Here is a 27,975-nt window from a genome sequence, read left to right on the forward strand (position 1 = left end):
GGACGAGGAGTCGCTCAATGAACAGGCTGAGGAAGGAAAGCTTGGTAAGGTAATCGGGGGAAACTGGGTGGAGGGGGTGGGAGGGTAGGGGTCGGTAGACAAATACAAATTATGGAGCGGTCAGAAGGGTGGATCACGATGAGGTGATGGAAGCAAGAGAAGGTTCCAGAGGAGCAGGAGAAAAGCCTAAGGTGCCATTTACGATTAGGATCACAGTGCTATCACAGCGGCGTTGGTGAGACGTGTGGTGGTGGGATACGTGGTGGTGGGATATATGGTGGGACATGTGTTGTTGGGGCATGTGGTGGTGCTGTCATATGTGATGGGACACATGTTGTTAGGAAAAACGTCGGTGGGATACGTGGTGGGACATGTGTTGGTGGGACATGTGTTGGTGGAACATGTGTTGGAGGGACATGTTGGAGGGACATGTGTTGGAGGGACATGTGTTGGAATGTACAAGCCGCTAGGGAGGCTTTAGTAAGTGATAAGATGTTGCCATTGTGAGCCAAGACTCAGTCAAAGACAGTTGGTCAACGCAATCTTACAAACATCCACATGCATGGCCAGGGCCTTGCTCGTGAGTGAAGCATCATTCTCGATGGAAATTGATAGGGGGGCTGGTTGATCAATTGCAGAGACCAAGTTGTTAGTAGAGGGTCGGGTGAGTGTGATAGTAAGAAAGATTGAGAGTTTAGACCTCAGGGGAGCGATGGGTGGGAAGATCAGCAACAGAGGAGGGGGGTGTTGCTGGCCGTATGAAACGATTGACAGAGCTCTCGATGGGCTTTTGGAGAATGCCAATAGTGACACAGAGAGCAGCTGTGGACTAATTCACGAGGAATTCAAGCCTGGGACAGTAGGAGTTTTGGAACGCCGAGAAGCAGTGATGTGTTGGGATAATGACGATTGGGGAGGGTTGAAGTACCCAAGAGGGAAATACAGATCATAGAGAATCAGGAAAGGGATCTGGGGTTGATGACAGATTTATCCTTCAACTCATCTAGCCAATGCCTGGCTCATGCAAAGTGTTGAGATTTGAATTACTAACAAAACGAAACGCAGGATAGATCAAAAGAAGTGATGTTAACATTAAGTAGAACATTTGTCCGGGAAAGTGCATGGAATTAGAGACAACCTATTGACATGGGTAGGGAATTGGTTAGAACGTAGGAGACAGAGAGCAGGGATAATGGGTATGCATTCCAATTGGCAGGATATTGCTAGTGATGTCCCCCAGGGATCTGTACTGGGGCCTTAGAATTCACTATATGTATAAATGGCACAGATGAAGAAATCAAGAGCCCTATATCCAAGTTTGCTGACGACATTAAGTTAGGTGGCACAGTAAGTTGTGTAGATGGGAGAAGACAATTGCTAAAGACCTGAGAAAGAAAGATCAGGTTATTTTCTAAATGGTGAGCAGCTAGGAACTGTGGCGCAATGGTGAGATTTAGGGATCCAAGTATAGAAATCACTAAAAGCTAATGGACAGGTACAAAAATTAACTTAAATGGCTAATGGAATGTTAGCACTTATCTCAAGGGGGCTGGAATACAAAGTATTGGAAGTTATGCTATAGTTATATAAAGCTCTGGTCAGATTGCATCTGGAGACACTGCATTCAATTCTGGGCTCTGCATCTCAGGAAGGATATACTGGCCTTGGAGGGGTTGCAGCGAAGAATAAGCAGAATGATAACAGGGCAAAAATGGTTCATTTATGAGGACAGGTTGCATGGACTAGGGTGAGTATGGAAGATTAAAGGATGATCTAACCGAGATGTTTAAGATGATTAAAGTATTTGATAGGGTAGATAGAGAGAAACCATTTCTTCTGGTGGGAAGAGTCCAGAACAAGGAGGTATAACCTTAAAATTAGAGCTAGGCTTTTCAAGGGTAATGTCATGAATCACTCCTTCACACAAAGAGTAGTGGAAATCTGAAATACCTCCACAAAATGTTGTTGAGGCTGGGGCTCAATTGAATTCGTCAAAACTGGGATTGATAGATTTTTATTAGGCAAGGGTATTGAGGGATATGGAACTAAGGTGGGTAAATGGAGTTAAGATTCAGATCATAGAATTACATAGAATTACACAGAATGTACAGCACAGAAACATGCCATTCGGCCCTACAGGTCCATGCCGGTCTTTGTGGTCCACACGAGCCTTGTCCCTCCCCACTTCATCAAACCGTATCTGCATATCCTTCCATTCCTTTCTTCCTCATGTGTTCAACTAGCTTCCTCTGAAATGCATCTATGTCAGTTGCCTCAACTACTCCCGGTGGTAACGAGTTCCACCTTCTAACCACACCCTGGGTTCTCCTGAATTCCCTATTGGATTTATTAGTGACTACCTTATATTTCTGAGCAATAGTTCTGATCTCCCCCGCAAATGGAAACACCATCTCTACGTCCACCCTATCAAACCATTTCATAATCTTAAAGACCTCTATCAGGTCACCCCTCAGTCTTCTCTTTTCCAGAGAAAAGCGCCCCAGCCTGCTCAATCTTTACTAATAGCTATAACCTCTCAGTTCTAGAATCAGCCTAGTAATTCTTTTTACGCTTTCTCCAGTCCCTCCATGTGCTGTTTATAATATGGAGATCAGATCTGTTCACAGTACTCCAAGTGTGGTCTAAGCAAGATCAGTCATGGTCTAAAGGAATGGAGGAATAAGCTCGAGGGGCCGAATGGTCAACACCTGTTCCGATGTCCCTATGTTCCACCTGGAGTGCTGTTTGCAGTTTTGTAACCCACGACAGAGTAAGTGTATAGATGTACTGTCCATAACACGGACATATCCCATACTGCCTTCGCAATGACAGCTGCTGAGATGCAGACCTGTATTACTGCTACGAATGACAAAACACGATTGGTTACAGTAATCAAATTCATTTACATAAAAAACAACTGAATGCTTCAGCAGTCTAGAAAATTAGTTATTGAATTTCATTATTTTAGAGAAAAACGTCGACACTAACCTTGAGAAACACTCTGCCGAGCCCCAAAGATAACTAAAAGGAGAAAATATAAATTAGTTAAATGAACACCAACACCTTTAGACGATCAATACAACAAGCTGATTTTCGTGAATTGTTTTATGGATATTTATCAGTGTGATTGCATTGGTGGCATTTTGGTCCGTTTCGGTTAAACTCCCACTCCAGAACTTGAGAGAGTTCCAGATTTCCACTACCCTTTGTTTGAAAAAGTACTTCCTGCTTTCACTCCAATTGGTCCAGCTCTAATTCTAATACCATGCCCACTTGTTCTCGATTCCCCTCTATAACTGAATAAAATCAATCGAGACGTCCCTTTGTAAAACATTCCAATTACCCACGACAAGTATCAAAAGGTGCCCTTGGGCCTAATGACACAAAACCGGATGAAAACTTGTTCAAAAAACATGAAGGGCCCATTTTGTGGCTGAGTGAAACCGTCACTGATTGACAAGGGAAAGCAGCTAGTGTGGAGTGTGTGTGCAGACACTGTGTATCTTTACAGATCTTCACATGCGTCCACATCACGAAACAGAATTGCAATGCAGGCGTCGGAGCTCCAATATGGAATAGATGGATGCATTAACGGTGGGAATTGAGATTTTAAAAATTGGAGATGATGGGGTTAATGCTGAGCATAACGGACACAAAACAACGTGAAAAGTTCTTCAAAATGCACAAAAGCCCCGTTTTGGGACTGAGTGAAACCATCACTGAAAGATAAAGGAAAGCAGCTGGGTTGGGTGTGTGTCCAAACATTGTGCATTTTTAAAGATTCCCACATCTCCACACCATGAAACAGAATTGCAATAGAAGTGTCGGAGCTCTATTATGGGATGGATGGATGGAAGCATTAACGGTGGGAATTGATATGGAAACATCGGGGATTAAAAGCTTCATGCTGAGCCCAACGGGCAACTGCAGCACTGAGTTTATTGAGGACATTAGTCTCCACCCACTGTACAGTTTAGCAAGAGGAGGACAGTACCTAAGGAAACTGACCATTCACAATTTCAGCTGGTTTGGGGCCCGGAATGGAAGTTGGGTAGTCAGCTGTTTACCCCGAATAAGGTCAAGGGAGCAGGAGGTGGGTCGAATGGGCAAGCTCAGCTCGGAAAGTACATGCGTGGAGATCGGAGGGAAACTCGAAAAAGGCTCAGGATCAGGGCTGGGTGATGGAGGAGCCTGAGGAGAGGTTGGGCCTGGTGATATTGGGACTTGTGGGATGCAGCAGATGCATCTGAATGGATGGTCTTAATCTTAGTGACTTCAGTTATGTGGAGAGACAAGAGAAACTGGGATTGTTCTCCTTTGAGCAGAGAAGGTTAAGTGGAGATTTAATAGGGGTGTTCAAAATTATGAGGGGTTTTGTTCGAGTGTGTAGTGAGAAAATGTTTCCACTGGCAGGAGGGTCGGGAATCAGAGGATACAGAATTATGTTAATTGGCAAAAGAATACGAAGGAGATGAGGATAAATTTTGATATGCCACAAGTTTTTATGATCTGGAATGGTGGTGGAAGCAGATTCAATAGAAACTTTCAAAAGTGGATTGGATAGAAACTTGAAAAGGGAAAGAATGCAGAGCGATGGGGAAAGATCAGGGGAGTGGGATTAATTTGACAGCTCATTTCAAAGCTGGCACATGCATGCCGAGCCAAATGGCCTTCCTCTGTGCTGTAAGAATTCATGAAGTTCACTCGGTCATCGTATTTGTTGTTGGAGGAGAGTGTGGAGGGGGCTGGGAAAGAGATTTATGGAGATTGTGTGTTGTGGGCAAAAGAAGCTGGAGGTTATCTTTGGTCCCCAGGGTCATCCTGGAGCAGCAGGCGGTTTTCAGAGAGGACATCGTGCTTGTTCTAATTCTGGGTCAGCCATATCTGGTGATGGATGGCTAAACCAGTGGTGATCCAGATATGCTCAAGTCTGCACCCCTTGGAATTAAACCAGCAGGAACGACCAGGATAGAAGAGAGTAAACGTTTTACTCGGGGCAAAGGCATCAACGGTTGAAGAACGGGAGTGGTTGAGAAGTTACACAGCCGCAGAAGTATGATGACAAATGGCGGGTCAAAGTCCAGGCAACAGGGAGTGTGAAAGTGTTTATTCCAAAGTTGGAATGCAGAAGTAATTCGATTTGAAGTAAGTAAGGAGATGTGGGTTATGATGGTTGCAAGCAAGTGACCAAGGCCTTGGCAGTGTACGACTCTGGGCAACACACTTTAGGAAGGATGTCAAGGTCTTGGAGAGGGTAAAGAGGAGATTTACCCGGATGATACCAGGGATGAGGGACTTCAGTTATGTGGAGAGATTGGAGAAGCTGGGGTTGTTCTCCTTAGAGCAGGTAAGTGTAAAGGCAGACCTAATAGAGGTATTCAAAATAATGAGGGGCTTTGATAGAGCAAGTAGAGTGAAATTGTTTCCCTGGCAAGAGGTCTGTAACCAGAGGTCACAGATTTCAAATAGTTGGCAAAAGAACTAGAGGGAAATGAGGAGAAATGTTTACATAAAGAGGTTTGCGAAGATCTGGAACACACTACCTGAAAGGGGCATTGAAGCAGATTCCATTGGAACTTTCAAAGGGCAATTGGACATGTGCTTGAAGGGGACTAATCTGCAGGGTTATGGAGAAAATAATTGGGGTGTGTTACTAATTTGGATAGCTCGTTCAAGGAGCCAGCATAGACTCGACGGGCCGAAAGGCCTCCTTCCACGTTGTAAGATTCTATGATTCTATGATTCTTGTCAACTTGAAATTTTAGTAAGCAATGAGAAGGATATTGGCAGAGCTCAGGAGGACATTGGTAGATTGGTGAAATGGGGAAACACATGGCAGATGACATTTAATGTAGAGAAGTGTGAAGTGATGTATTTTGGAAAGAAGAGTGAGAAGAGGCAATATAGCCTAAATGATCAAATTTCACAGCGGGAGCATTAACAGAGAGACCTGGGGATTCACATACACAAATCTTTGAAGGTGGAAGTTGGAGATTAAACGTTAAATGCCGACCCTCCTGCCAGTGGAAACAGTCTCTCCCCAACTTCTTGATTAAAACCTTTCATTATTTTTTTCTGAGCAACGGTCAGCAGTAGCACTGTGTTTGTTGAAGGACATTAGTCTCCACCCACTGTGCAGATCTATATCTCAGTGACGTGGTCAATTGCAGCATACTGAAGGAGGAGGTGGAGTCTAAATATTGAGAACAGAATGGTGTTTGAACTCACTGGGAACCGATACTTTTACAAACAGTTTACTCATTGTTACAAATGTCACAATTCAGGTGAACGGTATGGAAGGAGGAAGTAAATTGAACATGAATAAGTAAAGAATCTGAAAATATTGCAGGCAGAATTTAACAGTGATATCAAATACTTAGAACGGAAGCCAATGGTTTCAGCTCAGAAGCGCTTCACCTCGGACAAAGAGGAAGTTTAACCGCTGACAGTAAGGACAGTCAGCAGAACAAGAGTGTGTTTAAACACACTGAATGAAAATTCATTGTGCCAATCTATCTGATTTTCTTCCAATCGATGGTTATATTCATTAATTCTTTGAAAGCAACCACTATTAGAGGTGCAGTAACGGATATATTCTCAGGCATTCATTTATTAATAAAATATAATTCAAGAAACTTAAAATGAATAAAAATATTTAACATTGCAACTAACATCTCCGAAGCTTTCATTAAGGGAATCTATTTAGGGACAGCACTCAAACAGAATGGGAACACCTGACAGTAAGAACATTGTAGCAGAACCAAGAATGTGTTGAAATATATTGAATGAAAATACATTGTGGCAATCTTTCTGATCGGCTTTTAACCGAGTAATTAATTAATTCTTTGAAATCCACCCCTAATAGTGGTGCAGGAGCACACTGATTATCAGGCATTCATTTATTAATAAAATTGAATTGAATTCACTTGAAATTGATAGAGATGTTTAATATTCCACCTAATATCTCCTAAGCTAGCAATAAGGGGACATATTATATTGTGCCCCCTTGTTCTCCATTTCACCACCATAACTGAATAAGGTCTATCGAGAGGTGTAAATTTGTAACTAATTCCATTAATCCATGGTAATTATCAATAGGTGCCCTTGGGTCTATTTACAAAAAACAGCATGAAAAATTGGAGATAAGGGGTTAATGCTGAGCACAACTTGCAGCTGCAGCACTGTGTTTATTGAGGAACATTAGTCTCCACCCACTGTGTAGATCTGTATCTTCGTGACATCCAGCACACTGAAGGAGGAAGTTGAGTTAGAATAAATTCCTAGAGCTGAATGCCGCCTGAGTTATTCACCAGAAACATTTATTCGTACAGACAGTACACATACGAACATAAATATCACAAAACCCCTAAAATCGAGACGCAAGATGGAATAGAGAATGAAAAATAATCAAGAAAACTGAAAATGGCCAATACTGAAGAGAACAGTCAGAGCAGTTGGCTTCATGGCGGAAGACAGCGGTTTCAACTCAGAGGAGGGTTCGTTCAAAGAAAGAGGAACTTAACCTCTGACAGAAGGAACAATGTCTCAGCACCAACGGAATAACTAAAAATATATTTACTAGATTATCCACTGAATGTGTTCAAATTTTTCTTCTCCCTTTTTTCTCTCTATCTCCCCCAAAGAGGTGTATTCACGAAGGGAGTTGCTCAGGGCCGCCCTCCAATACCCCACCGCATTATCTGCTCATGTCTGAGTGCAGGGGGTTGATTGACCTGAGGTCAGCCGTGGTGACCCCTGGATAACTGTACCCTCCTAACGCGCATGCTCACTTCCAAGCATGGAACATATGGTATCATAGAATCATGGAATCAGAGAAGGTTACAGCACGGCAGGAGGTCATTCGGCCCATCGAGTCCGCGCCGGCTCCATACATGAGCAATCCAGCTAGTCCCACTGCCCCGCCAGAAATAGCAGGGCTCGTCCGAGATGCAATAAGATGCGATAAGGCGACACTTGGCCGATATTTCATTCAATGGCTTTGGGGCACTGAGCCCACTGGTATCGCTGCTATCACTCATCCCCACCCCGCACCCCCCCTCCCCGCCCCTTGATGGAGATCAGCAAACTCAGTGGATGTTGATTGTTGAATTTTCCTTTTATATACATCTTACTCCTACACTGTAGACAGTAACTGGGCAATCGGGAGACCAATATCTCCCCTTTTCACCCCGTCTCAAGGCGCCTCATGGGAGCGTTATCAAACAAAATGTGACACCGAGCCGCTAAATGAGATGTTAGGTCAGGTGACCAACAGTTGGTCAAAGCTGTAGGTTTTAACAGACAGATTCTCAAAGATTCAATTGTCAAAGAAAAACTAGATCCGAGATACTTTAATACCGATATGAAGAGAGATTGTCCCCTCTCCGTTACACTCCCCTCACCGTTACCCGCAGAGAATTCAGCACAAGCAAGCAACCGCTCTGAATGCTTTCCAATGTCGAGGGCTCCACGCCAAATTATGAGTTGCTTTCATCCAATGAGATACCGGAGTTCGGACACCGCCGGGTTCAGTCGCACTCTCCCGCTTACAGTTGCCCACTCAGACCGGGAATTGGTATAAAATTGTTTCACGACTCACCAAACAGCAGTAAAAAGCCGGTTGTATCCATTTTCGAAGAAGTGCTACTTTGAGGCATGAGAGCTGCAAGGAACGGCGACAGAATCACTTGCTCCAACTCACAGAAGGACAAACCCGGAAGGGTTGAGAGACTTGAGAGCGGATATGGAGGATGGATGGGAATGAGTTGGTCCCCACAATTAAAGCAACAGCACCGAGTTTTGTGCAACCTGAAATAAGATGTGGTTTGGAACATTGCAATGATCCAATATGGCGGCCTTTGACTATTAGACGGTGATCATAGGATGAAGGGGTTAGAATGGACCATTTACCCAGAACAACACCGTAAATCATTTGTGTTCAGTTAGAACGATTGCTCCCATCATGGTCAGGATCTCCATTGCTGGGAAGGGACTGTGTCCCACTTCAGGCACTCGGTATCAGCATCAAGCACCCAAAATTCAGGCGCAGCAAAATGTAACAACAAAGTGCCTCAACCCAAACATCAGAAGAACTACTGTATCGATCATTGCTTTTCTATTTCCCAAAACAGCCCTCCCGTGGGCTTGTTTAGTGAAGTGTTTTCCTTATTACATTACAGACGATTAAAAATAAAACTGGAACATCCAAACCCGGTAGCAATTTAGTTCCACGGATTCCCAGAAGCCTGGAGCTTTTAAATAAACCCCGTTACAATTAACAGTCAGTAATATTCCTGCCTAAATACAGTCCCTTCGATAACAAGTCAACCCGCCTCCTTCCATTGCAGTCCCAGACCCGATTCTATCTCCCCACACATCCCCTCGCAGACGGGTTCAGCAGTTTACAAACACCTTATTCCAGCTGATTTGGAGAATCTCGTGTGTTGGTGTTTGAGTTGTGGCGCAGAATTTCTCCGCCAGTGTTACCGTCTCACAGAGACTCTCGCCCTGAATCTGTTAAAAAAAAATGAGCATGAACTGGGACTGGAGCCGAACACATCCCCAGTTACTGTGAGGCCCGGCCCGGACATCTCATTCTCTCTGTTTTATATCAGACGGTCTCCCACCTTCATGTTCAGCACTAGAGAGAGACAAACACACACTGTCAGTCTTACACTTCCAATCAGTGTGTCTATATCACACTTGCCAACAGTATCCAACATACGTATACAGCTCCAGAGAGAGAGAGAACGACAGACATAAACAGTATTTGTTCCAGACTGATCTGTAAAGTTGCGTTTTATCCAGAAAGATCCCGTTGGAGAGACAAAAGATGCGGTCTCATCTCTCACTGTCATTGTACCAGAGACAGACACGCTTTTAATCCCACACTCAGGGACATTGCAGAGAGTGACAAAAACAATGGGCGACATTTAACCCTCTTTTGCCTGTTCTACCATCTGCAGTTCTGCAGCTCAGGGCCTTTTGGTATAACTCTCATTGACCGAGAGTTTCACTCCGGTTAAGTTAATCTGTGACTTTTACTGTCAGATATGAATGCTATACGGTCCCAACAAACACACCGACTCACTCTTACCTCGGATGTTTCTCCAGGATTGGTCTGAGAAATCCTCGCATCAGTTTTATCAGGAAAGGGGCCAAGAATGAACAGAATCCATAGGTTCATTTCAGAACCGCCCACTTTATCTCTGAAAGACTCTTTACCATCAAAAGATACCGAGAGAAACAGCAGGGATGGAAACATCCAGTTTAATAGTTAGAGATTGTAAAGTCAGTCTGGATTCCAGCGTTAGGCACTGGTGGAATCCCATCTGTTTCCCATTCTGGTGCCTGTTCCTGCACTGCCTGTGGACCCCATTCCCTCTGACCTTTCCCCCAGACCCACTTCCTTTGCTCAGACTCTGAAAAATTCCAATTGGGGAAAGTTTCCATCGATTTTTGTATTGGGAATTAAACCAGATATCTGCGCATGCGTGACTCAGCCCCGCCCCCAGCGCTGATTGTTGGTGAGCAGAAGAGCGCATGCGCGCTGCCCTCCCCCAGCTCGGCCTGTGGGCGCCATTCCCTCAGTGAGCGGAAGAAGATGGTTTAAAACAGCCGGGAATGGAGAGATCACGGCCCCCGGGGGAAGGGAGCAAAGAGCAGCCTCGTTACAGCAGCTCATCGCTTCGGGACCGTGTCCGCAGATGGGCTCAGAGATCGGCATTGAGTCCGGGGGAAGGTCAGGGGGAGTCCGGGGGCTGTTTGTAAGAGGCGGAGTGGATCAGGAACTGGTCCCGGAACATGGAGTGAGCGGGGGAAGGGAGAGGTCATTCTCGGGCTGTGTGTGTCCAGGGTGTGTCCAGGGTAAGGGAGAGAGAATGGGAAGAACCTGCTATTTAAAATCATTGCTGCTTTCTCTCCCCAAACCAGTAGTGAATGTTCCTGGTTTAGTTCCAGTCTCACCCTGTTTATTGTTATTGGACAGTGAACAGTGGAAACAGAGCCGGACAGTAAGGATGTGGGGAGTTATACAAAGAGCATCAATTGCAGGCATCAGGTGAGAAGTGTGAAGGACACATTTTAAACAGCGGCTGTTTGGTTTCATTTGAACGGTTAGTCCCATGGGAGAGGGGATTAGAATCCTGACCTGTGCAAACGTCCCAGCCCCATCGGGTAGTCCCATTCATTTGTTAGTGGAGGTGTTGGGTTGTGTCTGGATGTCAATACATTGTTGTAAAACAGCCCAACACACCTGGTGTGCAGAAGCTGGGTGCTGCAGTACTACAGTGGAGTCAGACACTGACACTGTTTGAATCGCTGATTTACATTTATGGATATTCAAAATAATTATTAACAGATATTAAACTGATCACTTCTGTATTTTCTTCGTCACCTGTTCTTGAGTTACCAGACATACGTTTCTTTCTACAGGCAAACCCTTGAAGGAGCCAGAATAAATGTGATGTTTCCTCCACCCGAGGCACAAGGAACAGTGCAGTCAGCTCCTTCTCACACACAGTAAGTGCATTATCACACACAGAGCACGGAGTCACAGACAGGTCATCAGTTCCACAGTCTCAGACAGCAGAAGTACTCAGTCCCACAATGATCCCAAGTTCCAGAGACACATTTTCAATCCATAGTCAAACAGAACAGGTGAGGCAGACACTGTTCCATTTCCCCCGAACTCAGTCCCGCTGACAGGGAGATACAAAAATCCAAGTCCAAAATCACACTCTCAGATTGTCTATCTCAAAAAGGGGCAACATTAGCCATGAATTAAATACCAGATAGAAATCACACATGGTACCCGATTGAAAGGTACAGAATGAATCCCAATAACGTTCCTCGAGATTCCTATTGAATTCGAGCCCAGAACTCTCACACACATGTGAGTTTAATACATGCAGTATCCATTCAAATAGTGTACCATTCGAATACAAATTGCTAGTGCAAAACTCACGTACAGTATCAGATTGAGAAATGCTGTGACAGTGTAACCTGAGAAACAAATTAGATACCAGTTTATAATACACTGGTCGTATGAGATTAAAAGATACAGTATCAATTCTGTTCATCCAGACTGAGATACACATTACACACGAGTCCAAAAATCTTATGAAACAAAGTTTAAAGTTACAGTATCAATTCCTTTAGTGCAGACTGATCTACACATTACATACCAATTCACAATATCATTTTGAAAGATTCATTATCATTCACAATAGTAATCACAGAAATACACATTTAATACTAGTCCAAAAAGCACACAAATTATCTGATTGAAACCTCCAGCATCAAATCCTAAAGTGTATCCATTTTGACCAATTAAATAATGTGAAAAACTATTCAAACATTAAGACATTAAAGCTACAGTATTGAACGCCATAATGTAATCTGAGAGAATAATTCCATACAGATACAGAATGAATCTCACACTCAGATACAGTACAGAGACACACAGACACAGAATGAATCCCACACTCACATACAGTACGAGAGGTTGCCAGACATAAATTCAATCCCACACTGAAGTACGGTACAAGAGATGACAGATACAGAATGAATCCCACACTGGCCATACAGTACCAGAGACTGACAGATACAGAATGAATCCCACACTCACACACTGTACCAGAGACTGACAGATACAGAATGAATGCCACACTCACACACAGTACCTGAGAACTGCAGATACAGAATGAATGCCACACTCACACACAGTACCTGAGAACTGCAGATACAGAATGAATCTCACACTCACACACAGTACCTGAGAACTGCAGATACAGAATGAATCCCACACTCACACACAGTACGTGAGAATTGCAGATACAGAATGAATCCCACACTCACACACAGTACCAGAGAGTGACAGATACAGAATGAATCTCACACTCACACACAGCACCAGAGAATGACAGATACAGAATGAATCCCACACTCACACACAGCACCAGAGAATGAAAGATACAGAATGAATCCCACACTCACACACAGTACCAGAGATTGACAGATACAGAATCAATCCCGCACTCACATACATTATGAGAAACTGCTTATATGGAAATAATTCAACACCCACACACAGTACTCGAGAATGTATATACAGACTGAATCCCACACTCAAATTCAGTACCAGAGAGTGACAGATACAGCATGAATCCCAAACTCACATGCAGTACCAGAGACTGAGAGATGCAAAGTGAATCTCACAGTCACCTATATTCGTGCAGGCTGAGTTACAAATTACTTACCAGAGCAAAAATCTCACAGTCACAGATTGAAAGATAACGTATCAATTCCATCAATGCAGGCTTGGTTGCACATTACGTACCAGTCCAAAAATCTCACAGTGTCAGATTGAAAGATACAGTGTCAATTCCATTAGTGCAGACTGAGCTACACATTAGAAACCACGATAACAAAACTGTTACAGATTCAGACTGAAATATACAGTATTCTATTCATTCAGACTGAGCTCCACATTATATACAAGTTCAAAAATGTCACCATATCAGTTTGGAAGATGCACAAATTCACAATTGTTTTCCCATCGATACAGATTTAATAGTAGTCCAAAAATAGATGCCCACATTATCTGATTATATCCGACAGCATTACATTTTAAAATATATCATTATCTACTAATTAAAGACTGGGAAATAATATTCATACATTAAGGTTTTAAAGATACAGATTTGAACACCATACTGTAAACGGAGATTCAAATTAGATACAGATAAAGAATGAATCTCACACTCCGATAGAGTGCCAGAGACTGATATATGGAATGAATCCCAAACTCATACAATCTACCAGAGACTGACAGATTCAAAATGAATCCCACACTCACACATTATCGCACAGACTGACAGATACAGAATTTCTCTCACTGATCCACAGCATCAGAAATTGTTCGATACAGAATGAATGTCTCACCCACACACAATACTAGAGACTGACAGATACAGAATGAATCCCACACCCACACACAATACCAGAGACTGACAGATACAGAAGGAATCCCTCATCCACACACAATACCAGAGACTGACAGATACAGAATGATTCCCACACTCACATAGAGTACCAGGAACAGAATGAATTTCACTCACATACAGTAGCAGAAACTGACAGATACAGAATGAATATCACAGTCACATTACTGCAGACTGAGTTACACTTTACAGACCAGTCCAAAGATCTCCTGGTGCCAGATTGAAAGATACAGTATAAATTCCATTAGTGCAGACTGAGCGACATATTAGATATATTGGTAAATACTCAGTATTATACTGAAATAAATAGTATCAATACCATTGGTACAGACTGAGCTACACATTATATACCAGTCCAAAAACCTCATAAATCAGCAGACAGGAAGATACAGTTTCTATTCTATTAGTACCACCTGAGCTGTACAATACATACAAGACTGAAAATCCCATACAACATTAGACTGAAAGATACAGTATCGATTTCATTAGTGCAGACTGAGCCACACATTATATAGCAGTCCAACAATCTCATATCCTATCAGACTCAAAGATACAACATCAATTCCATCAGCACAGACTGAGCTACATGTTACTCACCAGTCCTAAAATCTCAGAGAATCAGATTGAAAGATTCAGTATCACTTCCATTATTGAAGACTGAGCTACACGTCACATTCCAGTCCAAAAATCTCATACAGTATCAGACTGATAGATAGAGTATCAATTCCTTCAGTTCAGGATGAGCTACATATTGCTTACCAGTCCAAAAATCTCACACAGTGTTCGACTCCGATACAGAATTAGTCCCATTATTGCAGACTGAACTACACATTACATACCAGTCCAGTAATTTCACCATGAACAGATTGAAAGGTACATTGTCATTCACAATAGAGTTTAGAGATTAATATGTAATACTACTCCAAAACTCACACACATTCTTTGATTAAGGAAAATCAAAAGAAATCCATATTTACAAATTAAATAATCAACAGAGAACTATATATAATTTAAAGTATTAAAGATACAGTTTCAAATAAGATACTGTAAACTGAAATAAGAATACAGAATGAATTCAGACTTGCACATTGTCTCAGAGGCTGAATTACAGAATGAATCCCACACTGAGATAAAGTTGCAGAGAATGGCAGATACAGAATGAATCCCACATTCACATACAGCACCAGAGACTGACAGATACAGAATGAATCCATCACTTATATATAGTACCCCTGAGACTCACAGATGCAGAATATACACCAAGCTCACAGTCAGTACCAGAGACTGACAGATATAGAATGAATCCTACACTCACATACAGTACCACGAACAGAATGAATCTCACTCACGCACAGTATCAGGGACTGACAGATATCGAATGAATCCCACACTCACACACCATACCAGGAACAGAATGAATCTCACTCATGCACAGTACCAGGGGCTGACAGATAAAGAATGAATCTCACACTCACAAACAGTACCAGAGACTGACAGATACCGAATGAAGCTCACACTCACATACAGTACCAGAGACTGACAGATACAGAATGAATCTCACACTCACAAACAGTACCAGAGACTGACAGATACAGAATGAATCTCACACTCACAAACAGTACCAGAGACTGACAGATACAGAATGAATCTCACAATCACATTACTGCAGACTGAGTTGCGCATTACATACCAGTCCAAAAATCTCATGGTGTCAGATTGAAAGATACAGTGTCAATTCCTTTACTGCAGGCTGAGGTACACATTAGATACCAGTCGAAAATTCTCATACAGTATCAGATTGAAAGACACTGTATCAATCCCATTATTGCAGACTGAGCTACACATCACATACCAGTCCAAAAATGTCAGTGTCAGGTTGAAAGATACACTATCAATCCCATTAGTGCAGATGGGGCTACACATTATATACCAGTCCAAAATTCGCATAAGGTATCGTACTGGAAGATACAATATCAATTCCTTTACTGCAGACAGAGGTTCACATTAGATACCTGTCCAAAAATCACATACAGTATCATACTGAAATATATAGTATCGATTTGATTAGTACAGACTGACCGACACGTTACATACCAGTACAAAAATCTCACAAAGTGTCAGACTGGAAGATACAGTATCAATTCCATTAGTGCAGACTGAACTATACCTTACAAACCAGTCTAAATATATTGCGCAGTGTCAGACTGAAAGGTACAGTATGAATTCCATTAGTGCAGACTGAGCTACACATTATATACCGTCCAAAATTCACATACATCATCATACTGAAACAGACAGTGTGAATCCTATTAGTGTAGACTCAGCAACACATCAGAAACCAGTCCAAAAATCTCTCGCAGTGTCTGACTGAAAGTTAGAGTGTCAATTCCATTAGTACAGTCTGAACCACACATTTCATACCAGTCGAAAAATCTCATAGTGTCAGACTGAAAGATACAATATCAATTCCACTAGCCCAGACTGAGCTACACAATAAATACCAGTCCAATAATTTCACAGTAAAAGATTGAAATGTACATTATCTTCACAGAGATTAAAATGTAATCCGACAACAAAACTCACACACGTTGTTTGATTAAAATAAAATCCGAAACTGTATCCATATTTACAAATTAATGCTAGATGAAAGATTTGCATACATTAATGACTTAAAGATACAGTTTGAAACACCATACTGTAGCCTGAAATAAGAATACAGAACGAATCCAGACTTGCACTTTGACCAGAGACTGAGTTACAGAATGAATCCAAACTGAGATAAAATACCAGAGACTGACAGTCAAAGAATGAATCCCACACTCACAGATAGCACCAGAGATTGACAGATACAGAATGAATCCCACACTCACACACATTCCCAGAGATTGACAGTCACAGAATGAATCCCACACTCACATACAGTACCAGAGACTGAGAGATACAGAATGAATCCCACACTCACAGACTGTACTGGAGACTGACGGATACAGAATGAATATCAAACTCACATACAGTACCACAGATTGACAGATACAGAATGAATCCCACACTCACAGACTGTACTGGAGACTGACGGATACAGAATGAATATCACACTCACATACAGTAACAGAGACTGACAGACAGAGAATTAATCCCACACTCACATGCAGTCTGACATCTACTGGCCATAAGTGAGAACTGTGACAGAGTGGAACAAATTCACATTATCTTTCGTCGTTCCAGATTCAGGACAATGTGTAATGTGAGGAAATAGTTTCTCTCTGTAACTTCTACTCTCGTACTTTTTCATATTTTGTCCGTGAAAAATTAGACAATTGATTCATAATAAAGTTTTTGTTTTGCTCATTCGAAAGTTGCCCCATTGTGTTTCACTCTACATAACGAGGGGGCACAGATTTAAGGTGAGAGGGGAGAGATACAAAAGGGTCCAGAGGTGCAATTTTTTCACTCAAAGGGTGGTGAGTGTCTGGAACGAGCTGCCAGAGGCAGTAGTAGAGGCGGGTACAATGTTGTCTTTTAAAAAGCATTTGGACAGTTCCATGGGTAAGATGGGTATAGAGGGATATGGGCCAAGTGCAGGCAATTGGGACTAGCTTAGTGGTATAAACTGGGCGACATGGACATGTTGGGCCGAAGGGCCTGTTTCCATGTTGTAACTTCTATGATTCTATGATTGCACAAGATTTCTGTCTGATTTCTCAGGACTCGATTTATATTAATTCAAATAAACCGAACTGAAACACAAATAAAAACTGAGGGCAAATCTGCAAGTTTCAACGGCGACCGTCAAAAGTGAAAGGGATAAAATATAGAAAAAATTAAAACCGAAAATGCTGGAAAGACTCAGCAGGTATGGCAGCATCTGTGGAGAAGGGAAGCTCGGGTTAACGGTTCAGGACTATGACCCTTCTATAGATCAGAAAGGTTAATCCGACATAATTGAAATAAGGAACGGGAATCAGCAGAGGGAAAGACTTCAGAAAATCAATTAATTTCACTGAATCCGGGCAATTGTGTTCCGTATCCACTGTACAGATCAGGGCACATAATAATACAAAGGATCAGAGTTAAATTCAACGTTATGGGAGAAATAAATGAATTTTAAAAGTATTTTTATGTAAATTTGACCCGTTTGTGTTTTGGAAACACTATCGCTCTGAACATCATCAAATTCGGTTCCAGTCTTGGTGTTTCTGAATTCAGCGAACTGTGATTCAAACCTGTTGGAATTAACTGTTTGGAAGGCAGCTCTGCTCACCATTATAGCGCCTTAGTTCACTCGGAGGGAGAAATAGAGTGTTTCTGTGGAGTTTCGGACTGAATTGCTCCCTTTTGGTTTCTGGCACTTTCATCACAGACAATAAATAGTTCCCAAACATCAGCCCCTGAACAGACACAACAAGCTGATGGAATTTCTCATTCTTTGATATTAAATAAGGTGATGGCAAAAGCGAATGGAAAGAGGTTAGGAAGAAGTCACAAAAACAATTAGGGAAGCAAACAGGAACTACGAAATCAAATTATCAAGGAATACAAAAAGAAATAGTAAATTATTCCACAGGCACAAAAATAACAAAAGGAAAATCAGAATATCTGAGGGCCACTAAGGGATGCACAAGATAAACTCACAGGTAACGTCAGTGAAATGCCAGAAATATTGAATTATTACTTTGCCTCAGTATTTACCCGGGAGATTAACAGGGTGAACATGATATTAGAGGAAGAGGTCAATAAAGATATCAAGACATTTAAGTTAGAAAGGGTGGTTAAACTCCTGGTCCAGATGGATTGCATCCGTGCATATTAAATGAAGCAAGGGAAGAGATAGCAGAGGCACTGTTACATATATAGAAAAAATCATCACAAAAAGGAATAGTGCCAGAGGACTGGATGACAGTTAATGTGATTCTTATATTTTAAAACAGGAGATAGAACAAGTCCAGGGAACTATAGACCAGTTAACTAAAGGCCGGTGGTAGGAATGATCATGGAATCTTTTACTCAATGCTGCAATAGAAAAATTGTAAACAATTTTACAACACCAAGTAATAGTCCAGCAATTTTATTTTAAATTCACAAGCTTTCGGAGGCTTCCTCCTTCGTCAGGTGAACGATGTGAAAATGACGAAGGAGGAAGCCTCCGAAAGCTTGTGAATTTGAAATAAAATTGCTGGACCATAACTTGGTGTTGTAAAATTGTTTACAATTGTCAACCCCAGTCTATCACCGGCATCTCCACATCATGACTGCAACAGAAAAACATCGAGAAACCGAAAATATAACAAAGAATAGTCAGCACGGATTTCAGAAAGGGAAGGTTTAACAGTTTGACAGAAGGTTTGAAAGTTTAAATTATAGTTCAACATAACTTATCTGCTTTTCAATTCTGCTCCTCCAGAAACAAACCTCTGTGTTTGCTTTTTATGGACTTATCAACCTGTGTTGCTACTTTTAAAGATTTGTCAACCTGTACCCCTAAATCCCTTTACACTTCAACTCCATTTCGACTCTTATTTTCCAAACAGTATGTGGCCTCCTTATTCCCCCGAGCAAAATGCACCACCTCACACCTTTCTATATGGAAATTCAAAGGCCATTTGCACCGCCTTTCAGCAAGCTTATTAAAGTCAGTATAGATAATACCCCCTAAATTCATTACAAGCATTTAATACAGCATTACAACTAATGTTTTATCTATAAAATGTTCTCCATTCCCAGTTTTTGAAAATCCCACTCGTGCAATATAATGTGAAGAATGAGTTTATCTTCTGTCCCTCTCTCATCTGTAAACTTCAATGACCCGGGGTTTGGGGACATCTACTGGCCGGAAGCAGAACTGCAACAGTTCGGAACAAATTGCTGAAAGCGGACAATGTGCAGTGTGAGCGTGTTTGTGATTGGTGGCAGGTATTAAATCTGATTGGTTTCTTCAGATATCCAATCAGATCGATAAAGGAAAAATAATGTGACATCAGTCCCAATCACAATCATTACCTTCCCCCATCCCTCATTACCATTGGGCTGTGGGGCTGCCTATTTAATCCGAGCTCGGAGCGGATTTGGGTCATTTCTGGGTCTGAAATTCAGTTGAAAATGCCTGAGGACAAGAAAGCAGCTCCCAAGAAGGGCGCCAAGAAAACCTTGAATAAAGCACCAGCCAAGGGCGGCAAGAAGCGGAGAAAGTCGAGGAAGGAGAGTTACTCCATCTACGTCTACAAAGTGATGAAGCAGGTTCACCCCGACACCGGCATCTCCTCCAAGGCCATGAGCATCATGAACTCCTTTGTGAACGATATTTTCGAGCGCATCGCGGGTGAGGCTTCCCGCCTGGCCCATTATAATAAACGGCACACCATCAGCTCCCGGGAGATCCAGACCGCCGTGCGCCTGCTGCTGCCCGGGGAACTGGCCAAGCACGCCGTGTCGGAAGGGACAAAGGCGGTGACCAAGTACACCAGCTCCAAGTAAAACTCCACAATGTACTGAAAAAAAAGTAAACACAAAGGCTCTTTTAAGAGCCACCCACAGTCTCTCTGAAGACGCTGTACCGACACCTCTGTATGGAATCATTTTACTGTAGATAGTTTGATACTAACTGTCTCTCTATAACTCTTGTGTTTTTGTAGTTTCTCTTGAAATCTGGAAGATTCTCATAATCACAGCCCGGTTTAATCTGTGTGTCGCTTTTTTATTTAGTCCCAATAACCAAAAACGTGTCCCTGATCCTCTCATTCCCGTTCATTTTCCACCCCTTCCCCCGCATCTGCCCCTTCAGAGCCGTTTTCAAGCGGTGGATTAGACTTCAGTCATTTCTTTCTCCTTTTCACGTTTGTTTGTTCATTATTTGGGAATATCACTTTCAGAACCGCAATCCTTTGTAAAGCAGCAACCCTGAAAGGGACTTCACACCGAGTACAGAATAGTCTAAAGGATCTGTCACTGTTCGACTTCTTACACCAGGAGTCTCGGCTCCGGTTTCGATCGCGCTGCAGCTCCTGTGAACAGGGATCAATCCACAATATGTGGTTTGTTACTTTTACAAAGATTGAGCTGGAATCTGTCCCGTTACAAAATGGGACTTTATTCCCGCCCGATTGAAAGCGAACGGTGAATGAAGCCGGATTTTAACCGGATTGTAAAAGATTCTGGAAGTTGTGACGGGAAATGTGGAAAAACAGAGTAAAAGGAGAGAAATTCTTCAACCTTTGTCTTAAGGCGACATTATTTACTAAATCCGCTTCTTGTGTTACAAATATATTGGCGGGCTTTTCAAATTTCAAAAAAACGGTTCAGTTCGGTATTTTCCGCCTTTTCTCATTGCCGGCTGTTGATTGGTGAATAAAACAGCTCTCTGATTGGTCTGTGCGTTCAACCAATGCGATTGAGAACAGATGGACCAATCACAATTTCCCCCACTGTTCTCCTCCAGAAGGTATAAGAAGGGCGAGTGCGGGAGGATTTCTTCATTCTTTGTGAAAGTGTTTGTGAGATTGTGGAAATGTCTGGAAGAGGAAAAACCGGCGGTAAAGCTCGGGCCAAGGCCAAGTCTCGCTCATCCCGGGCCGGACTGCAGTTCCCTGTGGGCCGTGTTCACAGGCTCCTGCGAAAGGGCAACTACGCTGAACGTGTGGGTGCCGGAGCCCCGGTCTATCTGGCTGCTGTGCTCGAGTATCTGACGGCTGAAATCCTCGAGCTGGCCGGCAACGCGGCCCGGGACAACAAGAAGACCCGCATCATCCCCAGACACCTGCAGCTGGCCATCCGCAACGACGAGGAGCTCAACAAGCTGCTGGGACGGGTGACCATCGCTCAGGGCGGGGTGCTGCCTAATATCCAGGCCGTGCTGCTGCCGAAGAAAACCAGCACTGTGAGCTCCAAGAGCAAATAAAGCGGCCAAGATTTAATCTGACAACCCAAAGGCTCTTTTCAGAGCCACCCACTGTATCTATGAATGGGCTGGTTACTGTCTGGAGAGACTGACCTATTGACCACAGTTATCCCCGGTCTACGTTAATATATTACATCGCTACAGCGGTTAAAGGAATGGGAGCTAATGTCAGTCAGCGAGCACATGGGTGATGGGTGAACGGGACTTGGTGGGAATTAGAATAGGGCAACGGTGTTTTGGAGGAGTTCAAGTTTGCACAGGGCGGAAGATGGGAGGCTGACCAGGAGAGCATTGGAATAGCCAAGTCTGGAGGTAACAAGGGAATGGATGAGGGTTTTTGCACCAGATCAGCTGAGGCAGGGGCGGAGACGCGCGATGCTTCGGAGGTGGAAGTAGGCGGCCTTGGTGATGGAGTGGAAAAGACCATAAGAGAAAGGAGCAGCAGCAGGCCATTCGGCCGCTCGAGCTTGCTCTGCCATTTAATGAGATCATGGCTGATCTGACTTTTACCTCAACTCCACTTTCCCGCCCTTTCCCCATATTCCGATATGTGGTCGGATACCCGTCTCAGGGTCAGATTGGACGCCAAGGTTGCGAAAGGTAAGATTCCGGCTCACACAGTGGCCCGGGGCAAGTCTCTGTCCATCCCGGTCCCTGAATCTATCCAGTCCCGACACAGGATCTGGGTCTTTCCATCCCGGTCCCTGAATCTATCCAGTTTCACACTGACTCCTGCTCGAATTCAACTCAATAAACCCACACAGGACCAGTCTCCATCCATCCAGGTCCCTGAAACTATCCAGTCCCACATAGGATGTGTCACCATCCATTCCGTTCCCAGAATCTATCCAGTCCCCAATGACCTCAGCTCTAATGAAACTCATTGCACTCACACAGGAACTGTCTCTGTCCATCCCAGTCTCTGAATCTATCCAGTCCCCAAACAGGACCAGTCTCCATCCATCCCGGTGCCTGAATCTATCCATTCCCACACTGACCCAAGCACGGAAAGGTATCGGGTGCCTTCCACACCGATTTATGTTGATTGAACTTTTGGGCGCCTTCTGTCAGCTACAAATCTGAAAACTAAACCTCCCTCTTCCAACGGTCCCGGAGCGGCACTGATTGATTCTGTTATGATAGTGATTGTATTGGAACTGTAGTGTGCCTCAATTATTGAATTTAAATTGTATTTTCCGCCTTTTTTCCCAGCAATCCTTGAATATCAAGCCGGAGTCTGTAAGGATTGTGTCTGAATTTGTATTTCGCATTTGATGCTGGTGAAAATTTTATAAAGGACGGTAACTGATTCCTGGAGGCGGAGCTCGAAGTTACACGTCCGCTTGTCCGTCATTCTGAGCCAGTCTCCTCCCCTCCCGCACTTCATGCTCTGTCTGTCATTCAAACACTCCTCCCCGGCCTCTCCGATAATGTGCCTTTCTCAACCAGGTCGGGGCGGGCTTTATAAATAGAGAAGAAAGGCGAGAGTTTTTCATTCACCAGCGATCTGAGTGAAGAATCATCATGTCTGGCAGAGGTAAAGGAGGAAAAGGACTGGGCAAAGGTGGAGCCAAGCGGCACCGGAAAGTGCTTCGTGATAACATCCAGGGGATCACCAAACCAGCCATCCGCCGCCTGGCTCGCCGTGGCGGTGTCAAGCGGATCTCGGGTCTGATCTACGAGGAAACCCGCGGGGTGTTGAAGGTTTTCCTGGAAATGTGATCAGGGACGCGGTCACCTACACTGAACACGCCAAGCGCAAGACGGTCACTGCCATGGATGTGGTGTACGCTCTGAAACGGCAGGGCCGCACTCTCTATGGATTCGGCGGCTAAACAACTCGACCTTTTCTAACCGGACACAAAACAAAGGCTCTTCTAAGAGCCACCCACCGCCTCACAGAGAGAGCACTGACCTGGGAAGTGGTGCGGGGATATATGGGGCGGGGGAATAGTTTTATAATTAAGGAGTTTTCTGGAACACACAGTACGGTGACGTGGGATCGGCGGCGTGCTGCACCGGTTACTGAGAGGAAAATTTCCCTTATTGAGTGCACTGAATTGTCCAGGGAACGTTACAAGTGAGTTTACCCGGACCTGCATTTCCCCCCTCAGTGAAATGCTCCTTCACTCCATTCGCTCTGTTTTGGTTCTATTTATCAGTCAGATGTTGTGATGTGGGACCGGGGGTTTCCATTGGAGAACTGGTTAAGCTGATCCGCTGTGATAAGGGCCCAGCTTGTGATATGGATTTTCACTCTGACGGTTGTTTCTGACACTGATACTGAGAGGGTTTGTGAAATTGAACCGTTTGAGCTCAGTCATTGGGGACCTGGAATTACCACAGGCCCAACTCTCAAAGCCCACTCCAAACTGAGGCTACTTCTCATTGGTTGCTTTGCTTGAAAACTAATTTCCTTAACCAATCGGAGAGACGTCAATACGAAAACAGAGCAAATTATTGGCCAGAATTGACCGATTTTTTAAAATTTGAAAAAGGCCGCCAATTTCAGTGAATGAAATAAGTGAATTACTCCGGATATGTCATTTTCAGACAAAGACTTAAAATCTCTTTGTAATAATGTTATTCCGTATTACACGTCCCAGATTCCTAGCGCTGTTTAAAAACACATTGTCCATAACTTGCGGAATAAAACCCCATTCATAGATTGCTGATATGGACAAATTTCACTTCTACCTGTAAAAGTAACAAATTACAGGTTATCGATTGATTCCGTTGCAGGGACTGAACAGGAGCCGTGTGTCCTGAAAACGGAATCATTGACGAAGCCTGAAAATGAGCCTATTCTTTTCCCCGAGGCGTTCATTCTGGATTGTTACACTGCGGGGAACGTGCTGCTAATATGCGGGATATTAACATCAGTAATTAATTATTTCAGAGACTGGCTCCGCAGTGAGAAAGAGGAAGGAACTGAATTCTGATTCTTAGCCCTGAAAGTGGTGGTTAACGGGAAAACCGGGGGCGGTGTAAATCTGAATGAGAGCAAGAGCAAAGCAAAAGGGGAATTGAACGGACCCCTGGCCCGTGTTCACTTTATTGGGTCGTAAATTCTACAGAGACAAACATCAAAATGGGGCAGTTTCACTGACTTTCTTTCAATTTCCCCAATAGATTCAAAGGATGATGACCGAGTAAAGCAGCAATTCTGAATCTCAGTCTCTGGTCCTGTGTGTGAGTGTGGGATTCATTCTGTATCTCTCACTCTCTGGTACTGTGTGTGAGTGTGGGATTCATTCTGTATCTGTCAGTCTCAGGTCCTGTGTATGAGTGTGGGATTCATTCTGTATCTGTCAGTCTCTGGTACTGTGTGTGAGTGTGGGATTCATTCTGTATCTCTCACTCTCTGGTACTGTGTGTGAGTGTGGGATTCATTCTGTATTTCTCAGTCCGTGGAACTGTATGTGAGTGTGAGAGGGCAGGGACCTTTGTACAGGTCAGGTTTCTGATCCCCTCTCCCATGGGACTAACCTTTCAACCGAAACCCAACAGCCGCTGTTTAAAATGTATCCTTCACACTTCTCACCTGGTGCCTTCAATAGATGCTCTTTGTATAACTCCCCACATCCTGACTGTCCGGCTCTGTTTCCACTCTTCACTGTCCAACCACAGAGTGAGACTGGAACTAAACCAGGAACATTCACTATTGGTTTTGGGGGAGAAAGCAGCAATGATTTTAAATAGCAGGTTCTTCCCATTCTGAGTGTGAAACGGACACACTGGTGGGAATGTGAGACTGATATTGTGCCTCTCTGTGTCGCTGTCTCTAGCGCTGTACATGAAGGTGGGATACTGTTCCTGAGCGTGAAACGGACATACTGATAGGAAGTGCGAGACTGATACTGTGTCTGTGTGTATGTCTCTCTGTTTGTCTGTCGGTCTGTCTTTCTCTCTCTCTCCAGTGCTGTACATGAAAGCAGGATACTGTTAATGAGCGTAATATAGATACCCTGTTGTAAGGTAAAGACTCATTCTGTGTCTGTGAACAGACCTCCGGTTCTGTTGGTCAGACGGTCACTGTCCCTTCTATTATGTATGCGCCGGTCTGACGGTGCATTTACCTGTCTCCAGTCCAGTAAGGAAAGTTGGAGAGAAACAGCCTGTAACTGTCTGACACTGGACTGCCTGTTAGTGTTGAATATATTCAGTAACTAGCCGTCTCAGGGGATTGAGAACGGGACGGATAGGACACCAGTTACGATTGTCTGTCAGTCAGTTTCGGAGGAGAGAGAGACACAGAGAGATTGGAGGAGCCCAGAGCGGATAATTTGTATTTTCATCTTAATCAAACATATTTCTGTGTCGAACAATATAATAATGTAAAACCAGGTGTGGATTATCACATCCACAGCTGTGATTGGCTCCTGCCCCTGAATCTGGGGACCAGACACTGTGAGGAGCGCCGGCCTCAGAGTGTTTAACAGTTACTGAGCTGGGAAACGACAACGAACCCCTGAGAATCTGCAGCACAGGCCGAGCGGGGAGGAAAGCCTGTCCCGGGAATTGTCAATCTGGCGAACAGTTTGTCCTGTGAATGTGAAGATGTGAACATTGTGTCAGAGAGAGTGTGTTAAAGGGGCGGGCGGGTTAGATTAATGTCACTGTGTTTGTGTGGCCGGTCTCATCGCCGGATTTCCAAGTCTATTTGGAGTAATTTTTTAAAAAAATCCCTGTCAAAGGATCGCCCTCCTCCCCTGCCGAGCTCCGAAGTGGAAATTTAAGGGAAAGTTTCAGATCAATTCAAGATTTCAGCCGAAAAACGGAGATCATGTCAGCGATCGGGTGAGAGAGCGCGATCAGTGCAGCAATGAAACGGGTTTAAATCGAAACTGGTGCTTTTAATTCCGGTGAAAGTTTATCGACAGCAAACATCCCGGTGTTAGAGATAGGAAGGGGCTAGTCTGGGACTCTGGAGTGCCCGATTTGAATTGGAATCGGGGAGTTTAAGAGGAGAGAGAAACACAGAGAGGCTGGAGGGGTCGGGAGCTGACAGCAGGGTGTCTCCGCCCCGTCCGCTCTGTGCCTTTAAGTTGCTCTGTGCCGCCGCCTCTCGTTTCATTTCTGACCCAGCTCTGACTGTCAGAGAGATTTTCGACAGATTCCCGGACATGACAGACACTGCAGCCGCAGAAGCGGCTCCTCCTGCCGCCGCCGCCGCTCCACCCAAGGTTCCCAAGAAGAAGAAGGCGGTTCCCCGACCCAAGACCACCGGTCCCCCGTTGGGAGAACAGATCCTTAAGATTGTGGGGGATTGCAAGGATCGCAAGGGGATATCCCTGGCCGCGATAAAGAAGGTTCTGGCGACCAAAGGCCTGGATGTGGAGAAGCTCCGGTCCCAGATCAAATTAAGTATCAAGAGAAATGTGGAAAAAGGCTCCCTGGTGCAGATCAAGGGCACGGGCGCCTCGGGCTCCTTCAGAGTCGCTAAGAAGGAAACCCAGGCAAAAGTGGTAAAGAAGGTGAAGAAACAAGTGACCAAGAAATCTCCCGGAAAGAAACCAGCGGCCAAAAAAACAGCCGGCAAGAAATTAACGGCCAAGAAACCAGCGGTCAAGAAATCGACCACGAAAAAGGCGGCGAAATCACCAATTAAGAAGAAAGCGGCGGCGAAGAAGCCCAAGACCCCCAAGACAGTGAAGGCGAAGGCGAAGAAGGTGGAAAAACCGAGGGCCAAGCCCAAGCCGAAGTCAGCAAAGCCTAAGAAAGCAGCGGGCAAAAAGAAGTAAAAAATCAAGTGCAACTTGTGACCATCTGAACCCAACGGCTCTTCTCAGAGCCACCCACGTCTCTCAGAAAAGAGCTGATCCCGGAATCAGATGATTCCTGTCCCGGGGCCGGGCTCAGATTTCAGATAGAAATCATTTCAAATAAACCCAGGGTCCTGGTGACTCGCTGACATTCGCTATTCCCGCCACACCCCCACTGTCTGAAATAAAATAGAGAGAATGGGATGTCCGGGCCGGGCCTCACTGGAACTGGCGTGTGTTCGGCTCCAGTCCCAGTTCATTTATTCTCACAGATTCAGGGCGAGAGTCGGTGACAGCGTAAAACTGGCGGAGATCC

General features: G+C 44.0%; 1 protein-coding gene across 1 annotated transcript in view; it reads right to left on the reverse strand.

The window, feature by feature from the left end:
- The window catches only part of LOC137318328 (immunoglobulin superfamily member 1-like), a 31,513-nt gene extending 22,813 nt beyond the window's left edge, over nt 1-8,700 (reverse strand). The window contains exons 1-2 of the mRNA XM_067981214.1: nt 8,600-8,700; nt 2,989-3,021 (exon numbers count right to left, since the gene is read on the reverse strand). Of these exons, the coding sequence (XP_067837315.1) occupies nt 2,989-3,021; nt 8,600-8,657 (91 nt within the window). The 5' untranslated portion in view covers nt 8,658-8,700. The remainder of the gene's footprint in view (nt 1-2,988; nt 3,022-8,599) is intronic.
- Between the last annotated feature and the right edge of the window lie 19,275 nt (nt 8,701-27,975).

The sequence above is a fragment of the Heptranchias perlo genome, unplaced genomic scaffold, assembly GCF_035084215.1.
Source record: "Heptranchias perlo isolate sHepPer1 unplaced genomic scaffold, sHepPer1.hap1 HAP1_SCAFFOLD_70, whole genome shotgun sequence".
In the NCBI taxonomy this organism is placed as follows: domain Eukaryota; kingdom Metazoa; phylum Chordata; class Chondrichthyes; order Hexanchiformes; family Hexanchidae; genus Heptranchias; species Heptranchias perlo.